The sequence below is a fragment of the Halyomorpha halys genome, unplaced genomic scaffold, assembly GCF_000696795.3.
Source record: "Halyomorpha halys isolate HHAL.00 unplaced genomic scaffold, Hhal_1.1 Scaffold1051.1, whole genome shotgun sequence".
Taxonomy (NCBI): Eukaryota; Metazoa; Arthropoda; class Insecta; order Hemiptera; family Pentatomidae; genus Halyomorpha; species Halyomorpha halys.
The window spans coordinates 232567-260154 of record NW_027108957.1 but is presented as its reverse complement, the minus strand read 5'-3'; the positions used below and the strand labels follow the sequence as shown (position 1 = coordinate 260154).

The following is a 27588-nucleotide window of genomic DNA, read 5'->3' as shown; positions in this document are numbered from 1 at the left end:
TATAACAGGCGTTGGTGAGGTCAGTGTTTAAATACCGACGAAAGACGGGAACACATGCCGATACCAAATTTGAATCCAAAAATAATTATCGGTTTTTGTATGGTGGTTAATGGCAGGAATAATTCATTTCTCCTTTTAATCCCGAGGTGAAATCATCATATCCACATCGTAATATACCAACAACTTGTAATAAAATAATTTGTATTGGTTCATCAAAAGGTTAAAGGGACCTATACTCTAAACAACACCAGACCTCATGTTTTGTCTGTCGTGACAGTGAAGAAACAAAACGAGCTCTGCTACGAAGTCCTTCCATGCCTACCTTCTTCGCCAGACTTATCTCTAACAGATTTCTATCTGCTTTGAAATTAGGACAACTTCCTTAAAGGTAAAAATTAAAAAAATTATTTTCAGGTCAAAAACGCATTCAGACTTCATTTCTTCAGAAATAAACCCCGCATTTTTCAGTTGTCGGATTGAAAAGTATATAACAATTTGGGGAAAATGTATTAAAAATTTGAGTAAATATTTCGAATAAAAATGTTTGGTTTCATAAATTTGTTTCACTAAATAACCTTTACTGTGAAAACTGTTTTTTTCAAATGAAACGACCCAATATATTATGAAGAGGAAGGTGGATTATTTTATTTTTCTGTTATTATCCTCCTCGAGGCTAACATTTTCTTCTCAATTTGAGTTCTTAATTATTATTTTTTATTGATTATTATTGTTATTATAATAATTACTTAGGACTTAATTATTATTATTATTATTATTAATTTGTATTTAGTACCAAAGTAAGATGGCACTAACTCCAAGGACCCGGGTTCGAATCCCGCTTGGCAGAATATTGTTTTCTGTTATAATATAGCCATGAGTTAACCCTGTGGTTACTGGAGCCCACCTGGGGTTCACCCAGCGTCATAAATTAGGTAGAAATCTGGCAGTCGAGCGTGATTTTGGCCAAATCACCTCTCCTTGCACAACCGTTGGTCTTGCTACAGTTCTTTCTTACAAAATATTGAACTCCCGACCCTTCAAGGGTTGAAGCGGTACAGACTTTAATTTTAATCAAGCTATAAAATATACAATGCTTGTTTTGTCACACCCAAGTCCTATCATAAAGCTGAGACCGAGACTGTAAAAGTCAATGGTACCAGTTTCTTTTGCAGTAGACCTAAATAAAATGACTGGCTCCTTTCCTTCTTCATTTAGCATCAGGATGTGAAAGAGAATGAAAGGTTTGTAAATATTTTAATTGGTAGTCACTCCCTAGTGCTCAACTAAATCAATACAGATAAAACTAATTAATGTCTTGTCAGAGCCTCTTTTCATATATGCTTATCTTTGTTTGTTTTTTAAGCTTTTCTTGAGTGCATAGATGAAAAATGGTGGATTGTCACTCTCTGATTTCAATGAATATTTGTAGAGGGGTAGGATGGATCCCAATGTAGAGAAAAACATAGTTCATAATTATTCACAATTAGGACCTCAATAAATTTGACAAGTGGAATTCTCAATTAGTAGTTCTAGACACTAATGCCTTTGAAGTGAATAAACAAGAGATTATTAAACTTCTTCCAGGCCCTCAATTTTTCCCCCACCAAATTAAAGTAAAAGAGCAGTTGGTGTAACGATTCTCTGCTTGCCTGTTAGGTATTTTCTTCTTTTTTTTAATAATAAATACTTAACGGACTAGAACTGTCTGGACGGAGAAAGATTTAGGAAAAGACTGAAGGAAATCAAGGTTCTTGTGGAAAAGAGAAATTCGAAAAAGGGCGTGGATAAAAGAAAACAAAGGGACGCAGAGATAATGAGGGAAAAAAAGGAAGAAAAGGTTGCGTGGTATCTAATGAAAAAAAATAAATAAAAACACTTTAAGTTCATGGAAGTTTTTTCCCAATTAAGTCAATGCACCTATATCACATAAAATAGTATTCTATTTAAGTTCCAGGAGGGTATGAAAAAAAAACTTTTTTGTACCTGAGGTATCGATTCTACCCAATTCTCCTTGCCTGAGACGATAAAAAAATCCCTAAAGATGATAAAAAACCCATGAGCCTTAGAAATAAAATATATATATGTTTGTTCCTTTAGAACAGGTAAATTTTTGATTATGTATGATCAGAATGATATTTGACATTAAGTACTACTTTTTTTTAAAAATAATTTATTCATTGATATTTACAACTGTTTACACATATATACAACAAGTAAATTTGCTGTAGGTGACATAGTAACAAGATAAAAACATGTGGAGAATCTACCCACTGATAAAACTCCAATAACATTTCTAGAGAAGAAGATCTCGAAGCCATCTTCTTTTCAGACGTCTAGGAGGATTATTAGGTAATGAAGGAGAAGCCAGGTTAAAAACAAGTGGATTTGGGTGGTTGGGAAGTTTATTATGGACGGAACGGAATCTGGTTCTGGCCAAATCGGCAACATATGGAATATTGAGGTCCTGATGGATGACTTGATTTGTGACAAAGTAAGGAGCGTTAAGGAATTTACGAAGGATTTTGGACTGTAAGGATCGGATTCTGGAGGAATTTGATGGTTTAGTGGAGCCCCAGAGCTCAACTCCGTAAAGTACTATTAAAATAAAAACAATAATAATGAAAAAGTGAGAATATTTCAAGTATTTTTAAACAGAACAAGTTTTGTGTTAGAATTTCACATTTTGCAAATTATCAAAACATTAAGACTGACTACTCCTAAGTGAATTTTTTATATTACAATTAATACATTCCAATAAATCCCATCAAATCGTAACCTTACCGACTCCCCTACGGTATCCTTTAATAATGTTGCTCTTACCCCTGTCGAACAGATCCGCTACCTTGGACTACATCTGGACAAACGACTGACCTGGAATCCTCACAAAAGACAGGAAACTGCACGTCGACTTTGACTATTATAGTACTTACTAGAAAAACTATTTCTTCTATTTTTAATAGAAAAAATAATGTCTTGCATAGAAATTCGTAGAAGGAAATGAAGAACGACGAAAGAGGCGTAAATAAAACGTTTGTTCTATATGAGTTTGACTGTGCGTGCACATAGTAAATGATTTCTTTACCATAGTTATTTGGTAGTTGGTTTTATAATTTTACTAACCGTATATCTGAGCCTTTCAATTGATAGAAAAATTTCATAAAATAACTTTTAGCAGGTTAAATATTGATTTGTAGAGGCTTTAGGTATCGATTATTGCTAGATTGATTTAGGTATCGATTATTGATCAGCCCTGACGAGAGCTCGTTGGCGGATTTTGTAATATGTTGTATAATTGTTAATAAAACCATGTTAAATAAACCAATTGAACATTATTGTTTCTTCTTATTCGTTGCCTACAATTGGTTACCAAGACGTGATATGAACGCGCACCTTCTGATTGTTTCTTCTTATTTGTTACCTGCAGATTCTATAATAATTTAATATTCAATAATGCACAATGTAAACTTTAATAAAATGATATATTATTTATATTTCTGCCATACTTTTGCAAAGAAAAAGGTGAAAATTTTGCTATGAGAAATAATGTTAAAAATACTTGATCAAAAGCTGTCGAAATTGAAATTAATCGAATAGTCAACTGAAAAGCTCATTTGGAAAATTATTTCCGGAAAGTATTTGCTTAACGACAAATATAGAAACATCAATTCTGAAACTAGTAAAGAATGATTCAATTCAAAGTAAGGTGCTAAGTGAGAGTTGTGTGATGCTCGCACCGTCCCAGATTTCTGAATTTTTTTTTATAACTAAATATCACCAAATCTGTATGTATGAATCTAGCAGTTTAAATATGTCTGGAAATTAATAGCGTCAATGAAAAAGTAAAGATAAAGTAACATTTAATCAATGAAAGGTATATTTGTTTTTGTATCCTCGTGTTTCTTCAAACATGAGAAGAGATAACAACTGGATTGAGTATGAGGATTGAAATGCATTTTATATTGAACAGAAAATATTTGACATTGAACCCGAAAAAAAATCGTTAGATAATAACTGGAAATTAAGATAATTTTTTTCTGGTGTTACCGATTTCAAAAAAAATTTCTTGTCGACCTGCTGAGTTGAGAATGTTTGAGGCTACTCTGCAATGTAATGATTTAAAGGTTTATCGTAGTTTTGTTTTCAGTTTTTTTTTTTTGTTTCACGCTAGTTTTAGTACAAATGGCAGTCATTTCTAACCAATTTTTGATTACTTTAATGAAAACTAAGTATAATTATCAGTCAAAATTGATGAGTCTGTCAAGTATAGGTAGGGGAGTATAAAATGGTAACTGTTTCTATTTTTTATTTTATACCTGATCGGCCTCGTGGGCCTTACATGGTTGATATTACCAGGATATTTATATATTATTATATATATATTTTTTAACAGTTGATTATGGGGGGATATAGTCTCGTACAAAAGACACCCCGAACTATATACAATGTTCTTATTAAAAGAAAAAAATAATAAAATAAATAGATAAGAATAATGCTTCTTAATAAAAGAAGAAAGTAAAATTAATAACAAAAAATAATGATATTGGTACACTTAAATAAAACAAACAATTGCCCTCTAATAGTAAAAAGAAACAAGTTAATCTGAAAAAGGGACGAGAGAAGAAAAGAGAAAAAAATAATAATAATAATAAGTAAATTAGAGGTAGTGTGACAATGAATTAATTTTATATTTATTAAAATGTATAACAGAATGTCCTGCAGCAGTCTGGGCTTCAGTCTTCGGGTTGAGGTTGGGTTTCTCAGGTTGTAGGTCGCTGCTCCTTTAACATTCGGCAACTGGGAGTGGAACTTCATGAACCGTTTTTTGATGTAATCCTCTATTGACTCCATCTGTAATTAGCGATGCAATTGCCTATTTCTTATGAACCAAGGAGCATTAACTGCGATTCTTAGGACTTTATTTTGAAAAGATTGTAGTTTTTTCCTTATCGTAAAGGATCGTAAAGCTCCCCAGACTTCACAGCCGTACATCAGCAGTAGCCTGAGGATTGTTTTAAATAAAAGAACAGTTGTTTCTGGTTTTAGTTTGGAATTTCTGTTTAGGATAGGATATAGCATTGCTAACCTTGCGTTGGTTTGAGTTAGTTTGATGTTGATATGGTGATTCCAGGTAAGGCGGCGATCTGACTGTTTCTAAATGTAAAAAAAAAATTAATTTTTCATTCGGAGCTCTATATCTTTAACACTACCAATAACAGTAGAACCTAAGAGAGTATTTTAAAGAAGAGTAAATTGGCTAAAATATAAATAGATCCTGAGATATAGCTTTTTAAAAAGTAAAAAGTAACACTTCATAAAAAATGCATTGAAAAATCAGAAGTTGATTTAAAGTTGTTCTGAAAATTTTCATGTGAAAAATTTATATTCATATACGAATATCATAAAAACTACTACTCCTAGGAAGATATCCGTCATAAATTACTTTATAGCAAGTTTTAGTAAGGGGCCAGGAACGAGATATCGCCGTCTTCCCATCTCCAAGACCTTGAAGCACTAAGCTGCTTGATCGTCTCCTGTGAAGCGACTGTATTTTTTGTTGACGTTTTAGTGGTCTATGCTTATTAAAATTTCTTTGGTTTATTTTATTATAATCCAATATTAAAAAAAAATCTATATATGTTTTTTGTAGATATAGAATAATAAATAAAAATTTGTTAAATTTTTTTTCTTAGTCCCTTTGCCTGATACAATTTTAAGTTCTTGGGAAAATTTGTTTTTGGGATCTGTGGGGTATTTGTTATTGTGGTACGGGGCTGATACAATTTTAATTTTTTGGGTCAATATATAAGAACAATATTTCTTCACCTATTATCATTACAGTTTCTAAGGTTGATATGCTGCGACAGTTCAATGTCAAGGCCTATACATATAACAGTTAATGGGACTGTTAATCCACTGGCATTGCTTGTATTATTAACGATCACGCTAGACCCAGTGAGCCATTACTGTCACGACAGTAAACTGTTCCGTGTTAATTTTGGATTCATACATAATACTATAGCTTAATGTTCGTATCTTCGGTTATAACATACTACTCATCGCACAACGTTTACGCTAGGATGCACCGCTTAGGTTATCCACGAAATACAAAGAAATCACCTAATCAGTAACTTTATAGAATAAATCAACTAATTAGTAAGGGGTTTTGAACCACCAAAAACGTATTAAAGGCAATGGAAACTAATTTTTATGGAGATTATGCAACTGGATCCTTTACTATACGGGATTAGGTGGTTAAAAAGTTACAACTAGTCTATTCTTTTGTTTGTATATATTTTAAGAAAGTTTTTTTATTTCATTTTTTTTTTAATTTTTAATTTTTTATTTTATTTTTTTTTTACTTATTTATTTTATTTTAGTATGTGTGAGATCATTCATCAATATTACCTATTGCCCACAACTGTGTGGCAGATTGTAATATCTATCAATAAATAAATCTATCAAGAAAAAAAAAAAAGTTACAACTGGATAGAACAAAAATAAATTTAAATATATAATAAATAAGTTTACAACTTACCAGTAAATGACTTTGATTCTTACTTTATCAAATAATGCATACCCTAGGGAAATAGAAATGCTTTATTCAGTAACGCTACCCAAATACATCGGGTTGCTAAAACATACATCATACTTATCAATCCATGATTGGATATATAAACACTACCACAATTAACAAAGATACAAAAAAAATTACTTTTTATAATCTTTTTCAAACAATAATTAACTATAACATAAATACAAGTATGTTTCAAATATATATTTTTTTTAAACAAGTTTTATTTTTTTCCTCCTTCTTTTCACACTAAATTATATTACATTTTCCTTATTCATTCATCCTTTCTTTTTTTCTCAACCCTCTTTACACTTTTCTCTCTATTCCACTTTCTCATGACTCTCTTCGAAACACATTCAATCCGATATCCAACAAATGAACGGGACTATAGATAAATAGAGATATTTAAATAAAATACAGCAGTAAAAAAGGCAAAAAAACAACAACAAATAAATAAATTATAACCGCAAATTTTGACTTATCCTTAGTTATATGTTTATCGTTTATAGTTGCCCACGCTCAGCGGAGAAGGGGGTGAGTTAAAGGAAAATGAAAAAAAAAATATATAATCGCAAAAGGAAAAAAAAGACAAAACAATAAAGAATAAATTACTCCTTAGGCGCCAGGTTATTTTTTCTTGGAAATGACAAAAACCCCGAAGCATTATGCCAACATAACTAAAATATACCACTATACAAACAATTGTTGAATTATGACCACTGGCGAATACCTTTACATGTAGATAACAGAAAACCTAGGGGTGTTATCTACTCACCTGTTGAATTATCGTAATATTCCGTGAACAACAAAAAAACATAAGTAAATAAACAAGTTAAAAGCAGAGATAGAACAGCAGAACTATATGTACAAAAGTTTAATAATATTAAGAAATATATGTACACATTATTATTCTCTTATCCAGGATATGCTAAAGAAATGTCACTGTACTATATCCCCACTTCTAGTGTTAATGACCGTCCATTGAAGTAGAACACCATAATTTTGAAAAACAAAACATATAAGAAGACATTTCTCATATGGTGCTATTTCGGTTCAAGCAGTAAAGACAGAGGGCTAAACTACTACCACTTCACATTGAACAATCGTAACTTGTTCCAAAATCAAACTGTCACCTTCACAAAACCAAAACCCACTCGTCTGAACATATCGCTCGTGTTTTGTTTTCACCAAGACAACCGTAACATCTCTAGTCTACATACCTCTAGCCAGTGTTTTTAATTTACCATGACAACCGTAACACCATTACAAAAACAAATGAATACATTTAAAAATATAAACTAAACAAAAAACCAAACAGAAACTAATAATATTAGAGCTGATTCCCTTGTAGGATATGATGTATGATGCCCACGGAGTCCAAAATAATATTTTCTGCCAAGATAGCTATGTGTCTGTGCTCTATGCTATATCACCTAGGTCTTCTAAGAAGCTTCTCGTTCTATTTGGCATTGTTCCATGAGATCCAAACCAGAGGCCTCTCACGGTGAGCTCTATCTTTACAAAGGTCTCGTAGAATTTTTCTTTCAGGAAAAGAATGCGTTTTTCGTAAATTTCCTTCTTTTCCCTTCCCACTCCACCACCAAGACCAGAGCCGTGCATACGGTTTTAGGGAACGCAAAAATATCTACCCATCTCACGTATCCTTCGGTGTCAATTAAATAAAACTCGTCGAAGCCAGTGAGGTCCTTTTTCCTAAGGAACTTCATCAATTCATCTTTGACCCTTGGTGTCAGTGTGTAGTAAGGAGAGAGATGATGATGGAGAATTTTCCCAAATAACCCATACCGTTATACAAGTACCCTATGCCAAAGCCTAGTTACCCATTTCCCTTTCAGATGAGAAATCCTAAATTCGTACATGAGTACTGTGTTGCGAAATTATCTAGATTCTTAGAACTGTTATCTTATCCAAGGAATGCATTGTTGCAATTAAAAAAATATTGTTGAATAAATCTGCTGTTTGGCGAATCTTTTTCCTCATCACCTAGGTACTTAAAAACAGCGCTACATCAAATGTTTTGACATCCGTTCCACACTAGTAAAACTATATTTCATCAGTCACAAGTATTGTTTGTTACATAAGAAATACATGTGATCGAATCCGGTGAAATTGAGAATTCTAGCCTTGGACTTGAAAATGGTTCCACTTTTACAGTATTATTTACGTGGGTGTTATATAAGAACTTATTGATGTCATATAAGTTGTCATCCTATTGATTTATAATACAAGTATTATCTATAAAAATATATTATTTGATCAGGATTTTAAAATTTTACTAAATCAACAATTACATAAGATTTAAATTGATCTCTTATGTAATTCCATATATTTATTTTTTCAAACTGCAATACTTCATTCATTGTTTTACCTAAGTTCTATTAATGCATATCATTTTAATTTGTTAAATAAGACACAGATATTTCTTTTATTTCTAACTTCTTCAATTCTTATGTTCACGATGCAGAAACTCACTATTAATTAAAAATACAAATTTTATTAAGGTATCTATAATGGAAGTTATCTCACTGACTCTAAATAACCTTTCCTTGAGCCGAATGAAATTTGTTCAAAGGCTTCTCGAGACAAAATTAATGCATTTCACTCCTCAAGATACGGATGATGCAGTGTATTCCTCAATATATAGGTTATACAGCATATTTCTGAAGATATAAATGATACATTATACTTCTCCTCAAAATATAGATGACGCAGTATACACTTAAAGACAATGATGATAACTTTTTGAAGAAAATAAACTTAGTTTTTCATCTGTTCTCTTTTATCAAGTTAAAAATTATCTATATAAAAATTAACCTATTGGAAGATTGATTGGTCATGTTTAGTATATAAAAAGAAGACGGGTGCGTCATAAATAGTAATAAAAGTATTTATTATGAACCAAGGTTTAGCCCCACATTGAAGGGCTCCATCAGGGCTAATAGGGGGATGAAAAGGAACCATTCTGCTTTACTTGGAATAATCTATCAGTGAGAAAGGAACCGATGAAAAGAAAGAATGCAGGAGGTAGGAATTTACGGGGTTTGCAAAGCAGTCCTAGGTGCAAATTGACTCGATCAAAAGCCTGTCCTACATCGAAAAAGACTTCCGCGCTTTAAAGAAGACGAGACATCGTCCACCACACGATAACATTGCTGAATATTGGAGTTGGATGTTCGGAATCCAAACTGGTGATCAATGATGAAAAATAAAAAAATATGTTATCAATGAGCTGCTCACTCCTACTTTACATCCACATACAGAGTTTAATTAAAATCAATAGGCCGATTTTGAGGAAATCGAAAGAAGTGTAACAAACCGGTTCAATAAATTGACATTTCTAGCCAGTCAATTTTATCGAAAAAGTTACTTTCGTTTTTGAACAGGGGTGTTCACATAGAAGGTACATTTTTCGAAATGTTAGTTATTTGGACACAAAACGTCGAAAACTTGGATTAGAATATTTGTACGATGGCAATAGTTCTTACTATATATTCCATAGCTATAAAGTTTTTCCTTAAGTGCAAGAGATAACAGGCTAAATTTCACATTTTGATTTAAGCTATAAGAATATTTAGAATTAGTTTATTAGAGAATGATACTTTCGAAGTTTTACGCTGGAGTAGAGAGATTCGTCTAAATTAATTTATTTTGTTTTAACACTTATTCCTAATATTGAGACAGCGACTAAACACAAACACCTATTAGTACAAGAGCCCAAGAAAAAAGAGAGTTATTTCACCCCAATTTTTGATTACTTAATTGAAAAAAAAAAGGTAGAATTATTAGTCAAAATTGATGAGTCTGCCAAGTATAGGTAGGGGGAATAAAAAATGGCGGCTGTTTCCAAACGTTAAACATAATTAATTTTTATTTTGGAGCTCTATATCTTTACAACTACCAACAACAATATAGCTTTTTAAAAAGCAACATTTCATAAAAATGTACACAAAATATCAGTAGTTAGTTAATTTATTTTGAGAAATTATATCTCAGGAACTATACGACGTACAGACATCTATTAGCACTAAAATTAAAGCTAGTTTAATGAGCTATAAAGCAGTTTATGACGTTTATTTTCGTAGGAGTATTAGTTTTCATGAAATTGGCTAAAATAAATTGATTTATAGTTGTTCGGACAAATTTTCTTTTGTCAAATTTATTCGTATTCATATGTGAATACGATAAAAACTATTATCCCTACGAAGATAAGTGTCATAAACTACTTTATAGTAAGTTAAATTTCCTTTATTTTGAGTGTTGGCAGACATATGTGCGTCTTATGGGTCTAGAGATATATTTTTTCAAAAATCCAACATTTTAAACGAACAACTAGAAATTAACATTTTGTGAGTTTATTTCGTCAAATATAATAAAAACTACTACTCCTACAAAGATAAACATTACTAACTATTTTATAGTAAATTTAACTAGCTTTAATTTAAGTGGAGACAAACATATGTATGTCCAATGGTTCCTGAAATACGATTTTCATAAATCAAACTTATTGTCCGAACAACTATGAATCAATTTATTTTAGCAAATATCATGAAAACTACTATTCCCACGAAGGTAAAGGCCAAGAACTACTTTATAGCTCATTAAACTAGCTTTAATTTGATTGTCAATAGACATTTGTACGTCACATAGTTCTTGAGATATAGATTTCTCAAAATAAATTAACTAACTACTGATATTTCAGTACATTTTTATGAAATGTCGATTTTAAATAGGGTATATCTCGAGAACTATTGAACGTAAATAGCTCTATTAAGACTAATATTTCAGAAAATTTACTCTTCTTTAAATAATGTTCGTTTAGATTTTCTAGTGTTGTTGGTAGTTTTTAAAATATAGCGCCCCTAATGAAAACTTTCGTTTTTTTTTTTAAGGTCCAGACTCATTAGTTTTGACTAGTAATTTTACATAGTTTTCATTAAAGTAATAAAACATTAGCGTCAGATAACTGCCTTTTTTGCACACAGACTCACACATAACTACTGTACAAGACCACATTAAAAAATATAAGATCATGCTTGTACAAGATATAGCTACTATGAACATTCCGACTTGTACCGAAAAATAAAAAGGAGCTGAATGAGAGATCTCCTTAGCTAACTAATGAAATCAATTAAAGTTAGGGAGGGGGAGGTACCAATGGGTACCGGTCTATCATGCCAATCATGTAATTTTTTTTTTCATAATTTTGCAAGATATCAAATTTGCACGTTGTCTTTAATCTGAAGAAAGTGTAAATGAACAATGTCAATAAAAAAAATTATTAAAGGCACATCCTAAGGCAATCTAAAGTAATAAGTAAGAAATTGACAAGGCACAAGGAGGTGATTAAAAAAAGCACTTACATTTAATATCAGGAACTAATAATTCTCCAACACAATACAATTTGCCACAATTCATGTCCTTATTTTTGTTTTATAATTTTAATGATATTCGAAAACACTTTAATGAATAGAACCTATGATATTTTGCATGAGACGTTAACTATAAAAAAATGGCTCATCCTTAGATTGAAAAGAAATTTAAGATACTATAGAGCGTTATCTTATGATATTATTTACAAAAAAAAGAGTGAATTATGACCACAAACATATCATGATGTTTTCAGATTACCACGAAACAGTATAGAAGACACATATTATATTAAAAGAATCTTGAATTGTAGAAATTATAATTTGATTATAAACATTTAACCATGAATAAGGACAACATACCTAGCACTCAGATATATATAAGATAAATTAGATTGTTTGAAACAGAACTACTTCATAGCTAAAACATAAGGAATAATTAATCTTCACTGATTTTGTTCTTAGAGGATTTAGTCCCAAAATAAAGATTTTATTTTTTATTTCATTTTAAACAGGTCTTAATTATAGCCATAGAATAATAAATTAATAAAAATAATTAACAAAATTACGATGTCAACACTTGAACTACCAGTAGATAAGATTTTTGTTTTACACAATCAATCAAAATAACAGATAATTAAAACGTAAGCAGTGATACTATTTATTATAGTTATTTAATTCTTAGAATGGTAATATGCGGTTATATTAGACTTTAATGGCCGGTGTATAGACCGAAACGTAAGTGAGAGGATAATTAACAGTGATTTATATTTATTAGTTTCTTTAACTAAACAACTTTAAGAAAAACTAGTGTAGAGTACCGTCCTAAGAACTTTAATCACCCTCTCTCTTTTTCTACCGCTCCCCCATCCTCTCACTCTCTATTAATACAATATTTATTTATTTAACTTCTAATTTATTATTTATACACCTGATATTTTAAGTCATTGGTAATTTTTTTAAAGTTAATAAGTGTTCTATTGATATAACTTTGAAATGGACATGGGGCAGGGCTATACGAAACCACGCATACCGTTATTACTATAATTAGTGTGTTTACATATTAATAATAAGTATGATAGATAATATAACAGAAGAACTGTGGACATTGTATTTTCTAAGGATTCATGATCTATTAATCATAATAAATAACAAATTATATGCAATAAACACAGTAAAAAATCATGAAAATTCGTACAACTTAGTTTCAATTGACGCTTTTTGGTTCAATACAATACTCAAACAGATTTAAGCCATTTTGATTGACAACAAAGGTCTTAAAAAAAAAAACTTTTAAACTTTTAAAAAAAGCTATATTTGCTGATAGTTTTTTTAAAGATCAATTTGAATTTGAGATGTAATCCAATGTACAATTTGGTATTTATGATTGTCTATAAATATATTTGAGTGAATTTTTATTGCCATTTAATTTAGCAGATGCATAATTTATTATTATCACCAAAAATATGCAAATATATCAGACATCTCCAAAACCCTCCCAAACAATCTTCTAAGGGTTATATAAAATCATCCCCACTCTCCTTCAATGACCTTCGATATAGTGGATAAACAATGTGAGGCGAGAAATAAAAAGTAGAAACTTCCAACTCTAACATCAACTCAATTTATGTACAAATTTTCAACAGTCTAACTCAATTTAGAGGAGCTGTAGAGGTGCACAAGACCTCAAAAAGGCCCTCCAGGCAGGATAAAATTTTAACTATTAATCCCCTCTATCCTTATGGTATTGTTCAGTCTAGAAAATTAGTCGCAAGGGTAGCGGGAAATATATATGGATATGTATCAGGCGTTCCCAAACCGTGTTCTGGGCGTTCTGAAACGGATAAAAAAGCACCATATCCCATTCCATGACCTTCGATACAGTGAAGAAATGTATAAGAAATTTTTCGGTGAAAATACGATAAAAATTAACAAATTTAACATAAATAAAATGTTATATTAATAATATTATAAAATAAATTTAATCAAACATAATAAAAGTCATGTTGTGCTTCAATAGATCAAAGGAAACAATCATGTATAATTTTAAGTTATAAGTATTTTATTTTGAACAGAGCTCACTCTGGAATTTTTCTCTAACGGTTAATGGCATTGAGCTATATACCTCAGATTGCAAAATTTACAATTGGAATCTTGCGTTTCTATAACGCATTTAAACATTAAATGTAACAAAAGTTATGAATAAACGAGCATACATAAAGATTTGAGCGATAAATTAAAAAAAGTAACTCTGTGTTATGCATTTAATGATATGTACTTAACTCAAGAAACTGGTTTGGTAAATGTATGTTGTAATTAAATGTCATGAAGGGTTAAATAAATTATTATTTTGAACATATTTATCAATCACGAGCTTTGATTGGTTAATTACTTTTGTAAATATGGCCTCTATCATTATTTTATATATGTACGAAATATGGTCCTCCTGAGTTCTTTGTTCCTTTGTTACCTAATAAATATTATTCTATAATTATTTATTTATTTAAATATAACATTGTTAATTAATTTTTAAATTAATTAAAAAAAATAAATTATTTTTTGAACAATCAAAGAGACTACGTGCGTTAAAGTTACCACGTGGAAGAATAATGAGCCATTTTTAAAGTAAAAATTTTAAATTATATATAATATTTTTAAATCTCCCGATTATAATGATTAGCAATTTATTTATTTATTTTTCGGAGGGGGGAGGTGTAATTAAATTAATTTTACGTTTTTAGGCGTTTTGCAAGGTTTTTGTCATTAATACAATTTAATTATATGTATGTTAATAATTAGTTGTATGAAATGATTGAAACTCACCTCTCTTCTTCGGGAGAACAGTAGTGTCGGCTAGACACTCCCCGAAAGTGCCTGGTTCTTCGGACATGTCAAAGAGTACAGGATAGGACCTGGTTTTCAAGTGGAGGGGGCAACAAGAAAGTTTTCTGTTTTACTTTTAAGCCTTCTAATAAACTTCTTTGTCTGCACCTGAAAAATATTTCCAAAAAGTCATAAAAATAGTTCGTATGCTAATCGAAATTCCAGGACCATCAGTAGGCCTATACGCACAAACAAAACCACGCACCCTAGTCAGTTACGTAACCTCTTATATAAGAGCAGTATCGAGTAGGGGCTTCGCCGGGCTTGCCGTAGCCCCGTATTTCTTGTTTTAAAACTGGAACTGTGTTAAGTCTGTTATAATTTTACGTTTTGTGTTAATTTCAATGTGATATTTCGAATGGACCTTAATAACTGCACTGGCTTACATTGAAGAAAACAGTTAGTACACCTACATCTTGTTTTATTTTATTTTTTATATTAAAAAAATTAAAAACATTGCATTCTTACAATATATTTTCAATTAAAACATATTGTGATGATGTTTCCATATAGTTGACATAATTAAAATTTTCGAATGACAGAACATTGATTCGTAATAAAAATTATAACAATAAATAAATTATTTAAAATAAATATGATGTTTAAATATCCTTCAAATATGGCAGGAACTTACATAACCAACTGACAGTTCAATGTATATGATTAATTTTTCATTGTATTCTTTATCTTATAAACCGTTTCAAATAAACAATATTTCTAAAATAATATTCAAATAATTTAAAAGATTAAATTACGTTTTAATATTGTCATGGTTCATTTAGTCCATAAAAATATTTTTAAAAAAACATCTCAAAAAACAAGTTCCAACTAAATTTCTTGTTATCACTACCCCAATTACTGAGATAGTAAAGACACCATGGAGTACTCAGATGTCACTACTGTTGTATTGTTTCTTTTTTTTATATTATTAATTTTAATATAAAACTTTTGAATATAATTTATAATAATAATTAGTTATTAATTTAATAAGTTTATTATATTCATCAATTATTAAATTTCTTATTACGTATAATTTATTAGGAAGAAAAAATTAAAACTGTTTGGTTTTTAATTTCATTTCTAAATTCTTGACACTATAATAATTGAAGACAGTAGATAAATGTATTATGTAACATTTAAGAAAAAATAGAGATATTTAATTAAAAGAAAATTTTAAATACTTACTCATTTCTACATAGGACCCTATTTCATTTTTCTGAATCTTAAATTATGGTGGTTTTTAGATGTTAAAAATTGATGACATATTTTCTGATATCTTGTTTGAGACTGGTATTATTGTTCAATTAAAATAAGATATATCTTTGAAGTCCCAACACTCTTTGTTATTAATTTCAAATGTCAGGAACAATCTTAGAGTATAATTTTACAGTAATCAATAAAAGTTTTATAATTTAAATGAAATAAGTGATCACATAGGTTAATTTTAATTAGAATAAATTAGATCTGAACAGAATAGCCTAAAAAAATTAAACAGTTGATGTGAGACTGTAAAATTATATTCTAAAATTGTCTCTGAAGATGGCCAGATTGGCCAAAACATTGGAATTTTGAAGTTAATAATAAAGAGTGTAGGGACTTTAGGGATGTATTTTATTTTAATTGAACGTTAAAAATTGACTTTTCCAATCTGAAAAAGGAATGTATAAGACGGAAGATATATTTGCAACTTGACATCTTCATTCACTCGTATCTTCAATAACCAATGCTATGTCACATCTGTGGGTTTTCTACTGTGTATATTTATTTATATAAATATTGTAAAATTTGCAACAGAATATTTTTCAGAACAGTGAAAATGATTAACATTTTTAAAACTCAAATATGGCTTCAGAATGGAATTTGTTAAGAATCAAGGATTTTTGGAATTCTTTTATTACTCTCAATACGCTCTCCCATTTACAGTTTATTAATTGTTTTGCAAATAATATTGTAATTAATTTATAATTTGTAAATTATAGAATTAATTATTTTGAATTAAAAAAAAAAAGAAGAAATTTATCCTAATAAATTAAGTTAAGATAGGCTAATAATACTTCACCACAAATGTATTAATGATTTCATCACGTTTCTGCCTAACATGCAACCCTAAAGTACAAAATCGCAATGTTATATAATGTTACTATTATCTAATTATAAAGAATCTTGTAATAAACAATAGTTTCTATAATTAGATTATAGTAACAACCAATAACATAGATATTTTGTATCTGAGGATGGCTTGTTAGGCCGAAATGTATTGAAAAAATTAATAAATTTGTGGTAAAGTCCATCTTAAATGAATTCACATACCTGCCTTCACCTAAAATCAACTAATAAATGAAATTTATCAAAATAGATAATCACAGCAAAAATTTTCAAATATATAAACAAATATCTACCTCTATAGTATGATTAATTACAGAAGTTGATGTTACATAAACAAATGCATCAATTTTTTCATAGATAGATGTATATTTTTTTGACAGTAAAAATTACTAAAAACTAGTGATCTAATAAAAGTACCGCCAATAATAGTATTGAAAATAAGAGTTTTATCATTTAAAATAAGAGTTTTTTAACTAAACATATTATAGCACACCCTATTTTTGAAACCTCCATCTTTTCTTAAAAAAATTAATTTTATAAAAAAAAAAATAATTAAATAAAAAAGCAAAATTACTCAGAAATCATTATTATTTTAGGTTATAAAAGAAACATTAATTCATACTATAAGTAAATTAAATTGAAATTTGTATAAGAAATGTTCTATTTGTAGGTTTTAACATTTACCACTACACATCCAACTTTGATGTTTATGGAAAATCCACATATTTGTTAAAAGTTATGCATTATGCCATAAAATTGACAGGAATATTGTCATATCCTCCTCCCTTAATAATTTTAAGACCCAAAATATTGGGAAATGATTTTAGAACCTACTTTAAGCTGTCAATAAATTATTAAAATATTTTACTGAAATTGTTACTGCACTTTATAAATAATACTAATAAATTTGAAAATAACTTTTGGATATTTACTACTACAATGTTATGTTTGAATAGAAAAGAAAATGATTTTTTCAAGTGTTAACATTCACAATACGTATTTGAAAAGTTCAACAATTGAGATTGGTAACTTTAAATAATACATAATATAGATGGAAAAATTAAAATATTTTAACAGTTGGGAAATCTCACCAAAATTGTTGGAAAATTTCAGATTTTGCCTCTCTCCCTCCAACGAACTGTTGCATCGTCTCTCCTAATTATTATGCAACATATACATATAAAATATAGTGTATGTAGACAAATTCTATTTTTAAGGAACAATACCATTCCAACAGGTATAAGTTCATGTGTCTAATAAAAGATAAAAATAATAAATTTTTGGAATAAAAATGATAATTATTAATTTTATTTTAGAATAAAGTTGAATAAGAAAAACAATAAAATTTTCAAAATAAAAAATAAATAATAAAAGGCTTAGTGAATCCAAAGGTTCAATGCTAATACATCGAATTGCTGTCTACACAAATTTACCTAATGAAACCCCTCCAAACCCAAATCCACATGATCAGTCTTGGCAAAATCCCCCCACCTACATTTCAGTCTACCCTTCGAACGTTTACCCTTAGGATTAGTTTTTATTCACTTTTTAGATAAACTTCAATTACTAGACCCTAAAATATTACAAGCCCATCTTATTCGCGGTAATGTTATCACCTGAAATTTTACCCGGGTGCAGTTCCCACTATTCGGCATTGTACGGCCTTCAACATTCTCCAGTTAACTCATCCTTATTTGGTATAAATATTTTATACAATACATTATTTTTAAAAACCTTAAGGTGCTGTTCCTCTTATAATGTAAGAGATCAGAATAAACTAGAACATAAGATAAATGAATAAACAAATTATATGAGATATTATCAACCATTCCATACTTTGGTCTGACAATTAGTCAAATATATTTGTATAATTTAAATAAGTCAACTGCGAATTATGAAATGTGTTTTGCCTCAGAGGTTTTAACTTTTATAAATTTTTTTTTTCAAGAGAATACGGTGTACAGCTAAAAATCAGTAATTTTCAATTTTATAGATTAAAACCTTTACCCAAACAACATATTAACCTAAAAATCTTTCATTTAATTGTCATTAGTTGTGTTCATTTTATGTCTTGGATACTAAGAACAACTAAGAAAAAACCAGTGAGCAGCTGACTAAAAACCATCAAAAATGTATAGTTTGTCTACTCAACAAAAACAAATTAGCTAAAACAGCTTAAAATTGATTTTGGTTTTATAAAATTAGATTACAGAATAGATTGGACAGCCTATTTTGCTATGAATATATATATATTTTTAAAATCATTGCATGCCTTTAGACTCCAAAGTAACAGCAGTCTGCTTTAAAAGTTTTAACTAGAACAGTTCTTAGGTATATGAGAGAGAGGGGTGTCTTCGGGTAATACAGGGAAAAAATGTATTGCCAGGATACATATATTGTATATCTTTGTATTTGTTTCAATGAATAAAGAGGGTATGAAAAAAAAAAAAAGTATATGAGAACAAAATGTCCTAAGAAAAATAAAAGTAACAGACTTGGACAATATTTTTTTAAAACCACTTTTACAGATCCAGGGGACCTTGAAACATGTAAATTAGGTTGAGATTATGATTAAAATATTTTATCCGGTTATCGTGTCTTTTCTACCTTATGTAGTACGGAGGTTATTGCAAAAATTAAATCACCTTATTAGAAAAAACAATTATTATTATTCCACAATTCCCTCAGTTACAAGAACTAGCTCTTCAACCTAAAATTTATTTTCATTTTCTCTATAAATGAAATTACAAATTTATCTTGATAGAGTTTCATATTACATTGTATTCAATCATATTTTCAGAACTTTTGAATTATCATCAAGTATTTAATTAAATTTCTTTTGCTTAATGTCCATCAGACTGACCTCACTGAAGTATCCTATGCAATGTGAGATGATATTATTTGTATCTGTTACTGATCTGAGAACAATAAGTTACAGTTTAATGTAGAAAAAGTAAAGTTATCATTGTCAGTTCCAAACTCTTCTGACATTATTTTTCTCATTATCCTTTATTTTCCTCAATAATATTCCTATTCCATTGTCTGTTGCAACTATGAGTGATGACTAGCAGAAAATAAAATCCGTCATTTGCTGAAATGACTAGGCATACAGCGAAAGTGCATTGATTTGATCATACAACTAAATGTTCAGTCCTTTGTTGGGTGTTTATTCGGTATTAAATAAAAGATTATTCTCAGGTTGTTTCAGTAAATGCTTTGTTTAGGAGATATGCACTAAAGATTTCCATTGTTATGAATTATCTATGTTATTATAAATAAATAAAAACATTAAGACAGGCTCGGCATCTTACTTCCATTTCCATAGCTGTGGCTGAAAAGCAGTAGATATGTCTTATTGTCACACTCTCAAAATCTTATACCACTAGAAATTTTTGTTTTGGGATCACATTGCATAAAATATCTAAGCAAGCACTGGTCACACGTATCAGTATGTATTATGCTTATTTTATAAACTCATAAGTATATGAGAATGAATGATGTACCACTTTATGTGGGAACAAATGATTTCCAAAGTGTGTTGTAGTTTGTAGTTCTAACACATTTTAGCAGATAAGATTTCTAACTAATAATTGATAACTAACAATATTTATTTATAAACAATTATTAGATTATACTTTTTCTAGGTGTCCAGGTGGTCCATCTTCCTTTTCTATTATTACATATGGTGAACCAGCGATCTTCCAATTGTTAAATTATTTTAATTTATTGGAAGATTGCTGATTGACCATGTGTATCAATAAATGAAATTTGGTCTGGATGCGGTCAAATAAAACTCAAATAGTAAATTGATGTACTATTGGTAAATTGGTGTACTATTGTACTAGGCTCAAATAAAAATAGTACACCAATTTACTATTTGAGTTTTATTTGACCGCACCCGGACCAAATTCCATTTATTTTAATTTACATTATGCAACACAATCTCAAATATAGTACATATTTTTTAGCTAAATATTATAATACCAATGTTGGATATTGGTAGTGACATGCAAGATAAATTGAATATGTACACACAAGTAGGTAAACAAATTATAAGATTTAGTCTTTTTACAGATTTGAAAATACTGTTTTATGATAATCAGTAAAAATGGCTTCAACATCGAAGGATCCTTCAAAGGATATTCTTGAAGAAAAAAAACCATTGCTCCCTCAGCCTGGTGCCTCAACTTCAAAAAATGGACCTCAGCCTCCTCCAGGAAAAAAGAATTCATCTCTTTATCGCCAGGTAAGATAAACCCAAATTTTTTTATGGTAAGAAATTAAGGGTTTGAGTAGATCATACTTAACTGATTTATCATTTTTATACTGTGTTCACCATCTCTTGTGGTACAGTGGATTACTACTTTAAATAATGATTAATGGAAACACAGGATCAGTTTGAAAAATATAAAAATATATTCATAAATATTAAATAAAAACATATCACAAAAATAGTAATGATATTTGACAAAAAATTATTTTTTCTTATAATTAAACCTATTTTTCAAAATTCCATTCGTTGATGTTACACAAATATATTATAACTATATTAAGAGTTTTTCATCTCCAAGTAATTGTTTGTTTTATTTAAATTTAGGTTTTACTTGTTATTTTTTACTCATAAAATTATCAATAAGAATACTAGAGTTATTAGTATTAATTTTTATATTTACCATGGGTCAGATGCGAATTCTAGAAATATTCTTTCTCACAGTAAGGGGCATTGTTGCAACAAACATGAATCTCTTTTGGACATTCAAGCAGTTGAGCAGTATGAGTCTGAAAAAAATATATAATGAAGTGGAGCTTTTATCCATTTATTCTAATTAGAGGAAACTCCAGATCAAAATGCATGTAGTCCAGTTTTTAAACATTTGAAAACCTTTACTTCACAAACAATAATTAGTTTTGATTTGTCCCTCATTCTAAAAAGTATAGTGTGGTCTCTTTGATATGATATAGTTATCAATAACATCATTTTATGGTAACATGTCCAAGGAATGTTTGGAATGTATGCATTTTATAAGAAGCACAAGGACTAAATCTATATTAAACAAAATAAAAGTTCTGGTCTTCTTTTTTCAATTTCAGTAGCTTTCTTTTCTACTTAATTTATCTATTTGTTTAACCTAATTATTGCCTAACAGTTTTTAAAAATACAGAAAAAAACATAAAAATATATATATTTTTATTTCTTATGACAGCTCTAAAGCCCGGACACAATTCATGGCCTCCTCCATTTATTACAATCTCATGCCAACACTAACCATTTCCTGGCTCTTAGGATTTATTAACATCTCCCATCTCACAATTGAACCACCTCAGCTTTGGTCTCCTTGTCCCATGAATTGACTGTGTTAGCAGCATTCATGGCATTTCTTGCAATATGCCCAAAATATCTTAAACATCTCAACTTTATTGTTCTTATATCAGCCTCTCTAAAGTCCTAGTTAGTGAATTCCTTCCATTCTTCACCAAATTTTTTACCTTTGAAAATTCTATGGAGAACATTTCTATTGAATAACACAAACTCTTTTTTGGTAGCCTTAAATGTAGTACAACAGAAGCACAGGGCATACCAAAGTTTTATAGTGGTGGAGCTTGGTCTTTCTAATAAAAATATATAAAAAATACAAAACCAATAAAATAATAGGACATTTATCCATTCTATGAGATTCCTCTGGTCAACTTTACAGTGATTAATTGTGAACTTGTATGTCCTTAATTTTTCTACTTAACTTCAACACCTAAGGGTTGTCAAAATTGGGTAATAATAAGAACAACCATTTCATAGGCTTCACACATCGAAATTCATTTTGCGGTGAACAACAAACAGCTAAGTTCAACAATTCTGTCTCAAGAACCAATATGATAAAAATATAATATAAAAAATGTACAAAATGGATTTGATCTGGACCTCCTCTATAATGGATCAGAAGCTGGGGCATGACAAAATAACTGAAAATTGTAAAGTATTTTTAAGAGAGATATCCTAATAACAATTTTCAAGCTTAACAGTTGATGAAGAATAGAGAAGTAGGATGAATAATGAGATATATGCCTTTTGCTATGTGGATTTTGAGTTTATTGATAGTGGAAAGCTTTGTTCGGCTAGACATTGCTGCTTACATGAGAAATTGCTGCTAAATATGAATTTTATTCCTCAAGAATATTCCAAAAAAAATTTTATATGGTTTATTATTATATAATACTTATGCCTATTTTTTGAGCCTTGTTATCATCATTAACTATATGAATATTGGGGTTAATACAGCACATCCAACTAAAATTAAATAATCTTAATGTCAGAACTTATATTAATATGCCAATTAAAGGACAAATATATAATAATGCTTTCTGAAAATCAAAAACGTTTTTATATTTTACCTAATTACTGGTAAATTGATAGCTTGAAAATTGCCTAATTTTACCAAATTGTTGCAAAAAAGAACACATAAAAAATATTATTGTGTCCATCATGACATAAAATTAAAATGTTTTAATAAGAATTGTGTTTTTTCAGTTATTTTTGGGTGTTATAGTGGCATTACCAAGTGTTCCCTTTGGTATGAGCCTTGGATTTTCTGCGATTGCATTAGATGAACTTTCTTTCACTGTCGATGAAGCATCATGGTTCGGTAAGGAATTTTATCACTGCATTAAATATTGATATTACAATTAAGTTTTTATTTGCTTTTTAAATCAAAGTTACCTCATGGGATAGTACAGGGACCCCTCCATAGACAGTCAGAATTATAGTCATCAACCAGACTGTCGTGACTGACTTGAATCACCAAGTTTTTTACACAACATGAGTTCCATAAAATTTTTTTAGCCCAACAAGAGTGCTACGGCGAAAACATTTTGGAAACTGCTAGCCTATGCTATCAGCCTGACTGACGTTTACTAGTTAATGAGATATCGATTAGTAAGCAACCTTGTGAAATGTCTCTTTTGATTCCTAACAAACATTAGTATGGCATTTATCTGCAAGAACAAAGTGAAATGCACAATATTAATGAAGCATTCATAGCCTCCCCTCTCCTTTATCAGTAACACTCAATTTCAAATTCCAAATAATCGGATTTCAAACTTTTCTCAGTAATCCATGTCTATTTTCCCTTGGCAATCAAATGGAACGCCCGTCTTAGTTTTTACTGTCATGATATTCATGATTAAAGCACTTAAGGATTGAAGGAGTGCCATATTTGAACAATTAGAAGAAAGTTGTTCAACCTAACAAAAAAGTTTATTACCAAAGTTGGAATTTTTTTTTTATATCGCTAATTTTCATCTAAAATATTTTTTTTTTTTTAACGCTTTATAAGAAATAATAACCATTCAATATAATATTTACAAATAATTCCTGGAAGGTTTCAGATGAGGTCTAATATAAATAGAGCTCTTCTAAAGCTGATTTCAGATAAAATAAATTGAGCTATTCTAATACTAATATCCGCTGGTTATTAGTCGAAGATAGAATAACATATCATGAAAACAACTATTTATCTATTTCACCCGATGATAAATCGGAATCAAATTGAACTAAAACTTTTTCCTAAAACCTTTATGACATGATTTTGTAAGGTTGAAATAGGAGCTAAAGAGGTTACCAAGCCAAAGTTTATTATTTAATTGTTTCCATTTTGGCTGCTAAGAGCCATTTTAAAGACTGATATTACAATTTTTTCCTAAATTATTTTAACCTATATATAAACGCAACCCAGACATCCATATATGATAAGAAACCGACTAAAATTTGTTTTGTTGTTTCATGAGCTGTATTAATATTTTTTCATTTTACAATAAAAACCCAATCCATATAAATAAATTCTGGTCAGTTCCTTATTATATATGTGAGTTCAATTATACATTGAATCATATTTTGTTTTTTAATATAGTTGAACTCTATTTTAACTTTATATAATTTAGGGATTAAGTTTAAATAATTTAAATTACCATCATGGATAAAAATGCATAAGAGGAGAAAATAGTTGAGGGAGCGGTCAGTGAAGAACACAAATAAATAAAAACTTATTTATTTGTGCCAACGTTTCGGCCAGAATTTGAGGCCTTCATCAGGGTGTCTGGAGCCAGATTCCAATACTGAGTGTTCACCTACAGATTTAGGTATAAAATCTAAAGCTATTCAACCAAACAAATGATTCAAAAGTTGTAATTTTCCTTAAAGAGACAACCTTTAATTGTATTTTTCATAAAGTTAGTGGAAATATATTTAACACTACTATAAAGTAAGCCATTGATCTAAAATAATAGCTCTATTATTATAAAATTATTAATATTACTATAAATGTTTTAAGCATGTAACAAATTAAGGAGGTTATGAAATCCAAGCTTATAATTAAGATAAAAACGATATAACATTGCTTTGGTTAAATAGTGGCACATCCCATAAATTTTTTTTTTTTAAATTCTATGTTTGATGTATTCTGTAAGATTGTACCGTAAAATTTGGTTACATTATAACAGCACTATTGACTTCAGATGAGCCCAGTAGAAAAAGTAATTTCTGTCTATTGTACTATCTTTGTAATATGGCCAATACAAAATAAAACCAAACTTGTTTTGTTAAATGTGCCTAATATTAAAGCAAAGCAATGATAATTTTTTTAAAATATTCTTTTTTAAAATAAAAGGGCTCTAAAATGTATAAATTTAGTGATATCCATAAAAAAGGTGTTAATAACTACCATACTATAAATACTTATGTAGTTGATAAGTTCTCGCTTTTGAATAACCAATGTCTGTTATGTTTCAGCGAGTGTAACTGCTATGGCTTATCCATTTGGTGCAATAGCAGTAGGACCACTCATGGATAAATACGGACGAAGACCTGCTTTGCTTTCCATAAACTTGGTCAGTTTCTTCGGCTGGCTTCTGTTGTCAGTTAATACAAATAGCCCGACAATATTCAAACTGATAACTGGTCGAATACTCACCGGCATTGCTGGAGGGCTAGCTTCGGTTCCTGCCACAGTTTACGCAGCTGAATGCCTATCGTCTTCTGATGTTGCTAGTCGCAGTGCTTTGGTTACTTGGTCAACAGTAGCTTTGAGCGCAGGTATATGTTTAGTATACACCACAGGGTCCTATTTGGCATATTATGCTGTTGCCAGCATTGCAACATTGATATCTGTTGTATCATTTGTCCTTGTTGCCATATTTTTACCTGAAAGTCCCGTTTGGTACAGTATGAGAGGTAGGCATGGTGACGCAGAATGGTCTTTAAGAGAAATTGATATAAATCCTCCACCTGCTCCCCCTGAACAACCTTCTGAAGTTGAGGACAATCGTCAAAATGATCCTCCAACAGTTACACCTCCACCTGAAACTTTTAAAGAGTTACTCAAACCAGAAGCCTACAAACCACTACTGATAATGACAGGATTTTTCTTCTTTCAACAATTCTCAGGAGTATTTGTTATAATAGCATATATGGTAGATATTATTAGAGCAGCTGGAGTTATTACTGTAAATCCTTATTTTGTGACTATTTTGGCTGGAAGTTTAATTTTTGTTGTTTCACTGATCGCATCTCTTGTTTACCCTAAGACTGGAGTGAGATTAATTGCAATTTTCTCAGGTTTAGGTACAACAGCTACCATGCTTTTTATAGGAATTTTTCTCAGTCTTAGATCATATTGGGTGAATAGTACTCAGTTATATTTTTTAAATTGGATACCTGTTTTTTCAATTCTCAGTGGTATTGGTGTCAGTGCAGTGGGTTTTCTGATACTTCCATGGTCTATGCTTGGCGAAGTTTTCCCGAACAATGTGAAGGGGTTTGCAGCTGGCATTGCTACTTGTCTGGGCTTTACGTTCAGTTTCATAGCTGCTAAAATTTATCCATCCATTCAGCTGGGCTTGGGGGTTGAAGGAGTGTTCTTCTTCTTTGCTTTAATGGCTTTATTGGGAACCATATTTGTAATAATGTTCCTTCCTGAAACAAGAGGTAAAACATTTGAAGAAATTCTTCATGAATTTTCTGGTCCCAAAAATAAGACAAAAAAATAATTGCTTTTTAAGATCATATATTATAATAATTTACTTTTTAAAATTAAAGTTAAATGCATTTGAAACATTGTGGTTTCTACATAGTGCCATTGTATGACTGATGAAAAGTCTATTCTATATATTTTAATTTCTTATTTTTAATCAACTAGTTAAGTACATCAAAAAGTGAATGTAAGCTTTCAGTAAATAAAATTAAAAAGTTTTATGTAATCAATGCTGGCTTTTACAGTGCTTAACAAAGAAATTCTTATCTGGTGGTGCAATTTAATAATTTTATTATCGTTCCTGTATTGATAGTTTTTGAGTATGTAATATTTTATGAAATCAGCTAAAATGGTGAAAGTTGAGTTTATAAACTTCAAGTTTGAGTTTACACCTAAAGAGATCATAATAAAAATTATGATTAATAGCAGAGTGAGATACATTGTAAAACCAAGGAAGATTGTAATTGAATGAATTTTATAATAAAAAAATTAGCTATAGAGATATATAGTAAAAAGAAAAAAAATTAATTTGTAATGTTATTTAATACAGCACTATAACGTAATTAAATAGATGATACAAACAAATTGAATTTTTGTTGAATTTATGAATTTAAGTTAATCG

The 27588-nt window shown here is 29.7% G+C and overlaps 2 protein-coding genes across 3 annotated transcripts in view; one reads left to right on the top strand and one right to left on the bottom strand.

Annotated features, from left to right (window-relative positions):
• LOC106688090 (uncharacterized) overlaps positions 1 to 14923 on the bottom strand; it is an 80667-nt gene extending 65744 nt beyond the window's left edge. The window contains exon 1 of the mRNA XM_014432384.2: positions 14782 to 14923. The gene's annotated coding sequence lies outside the window, so the exon portion shown is untranslated. The remainder of the gene's footprint in view (positions 1 to 14781) is intronic.
• The window catches only part of LOC106688091 (facilitated trehalose transporter Tret1), an 85817-nt gene extending 58479 nt beyond the window's left edge, over positions 1 to 27338 (top strand). Inside the window, exons 1-4 of one of the 2 annotated variants that reach the window (XM_014432388.2) lie at positions 15071 to 15240; positions 21022 to 21193; positions 23471 to 23585; positions 25727 to 27338. In XM_014432388.2, the coding sequence (XP_014287874.1) occupies positions 21056 to 21193; positions 23471 to 23585; positions 25727 to 26982 (1509 nt within the window). In that variant the 5' untranslated portion in view covers positions 15071 to 15240; positions 21022 to 21055 and the 3' untranslated portion in view covers positions 26983 to 27338. Of the gene's footprint in view, positions 1 to 15070; positions 15241 to 21021; positions 21194 to 23470; positions 23586 to 25726 lie in introns of those variants that run through there. The other variant, XM_067047219.1, reaches the window with a different exon arrangement.
• The last annotated feature ends 250 nt before the right edge of the window (positions 27339 to 27588 follow it).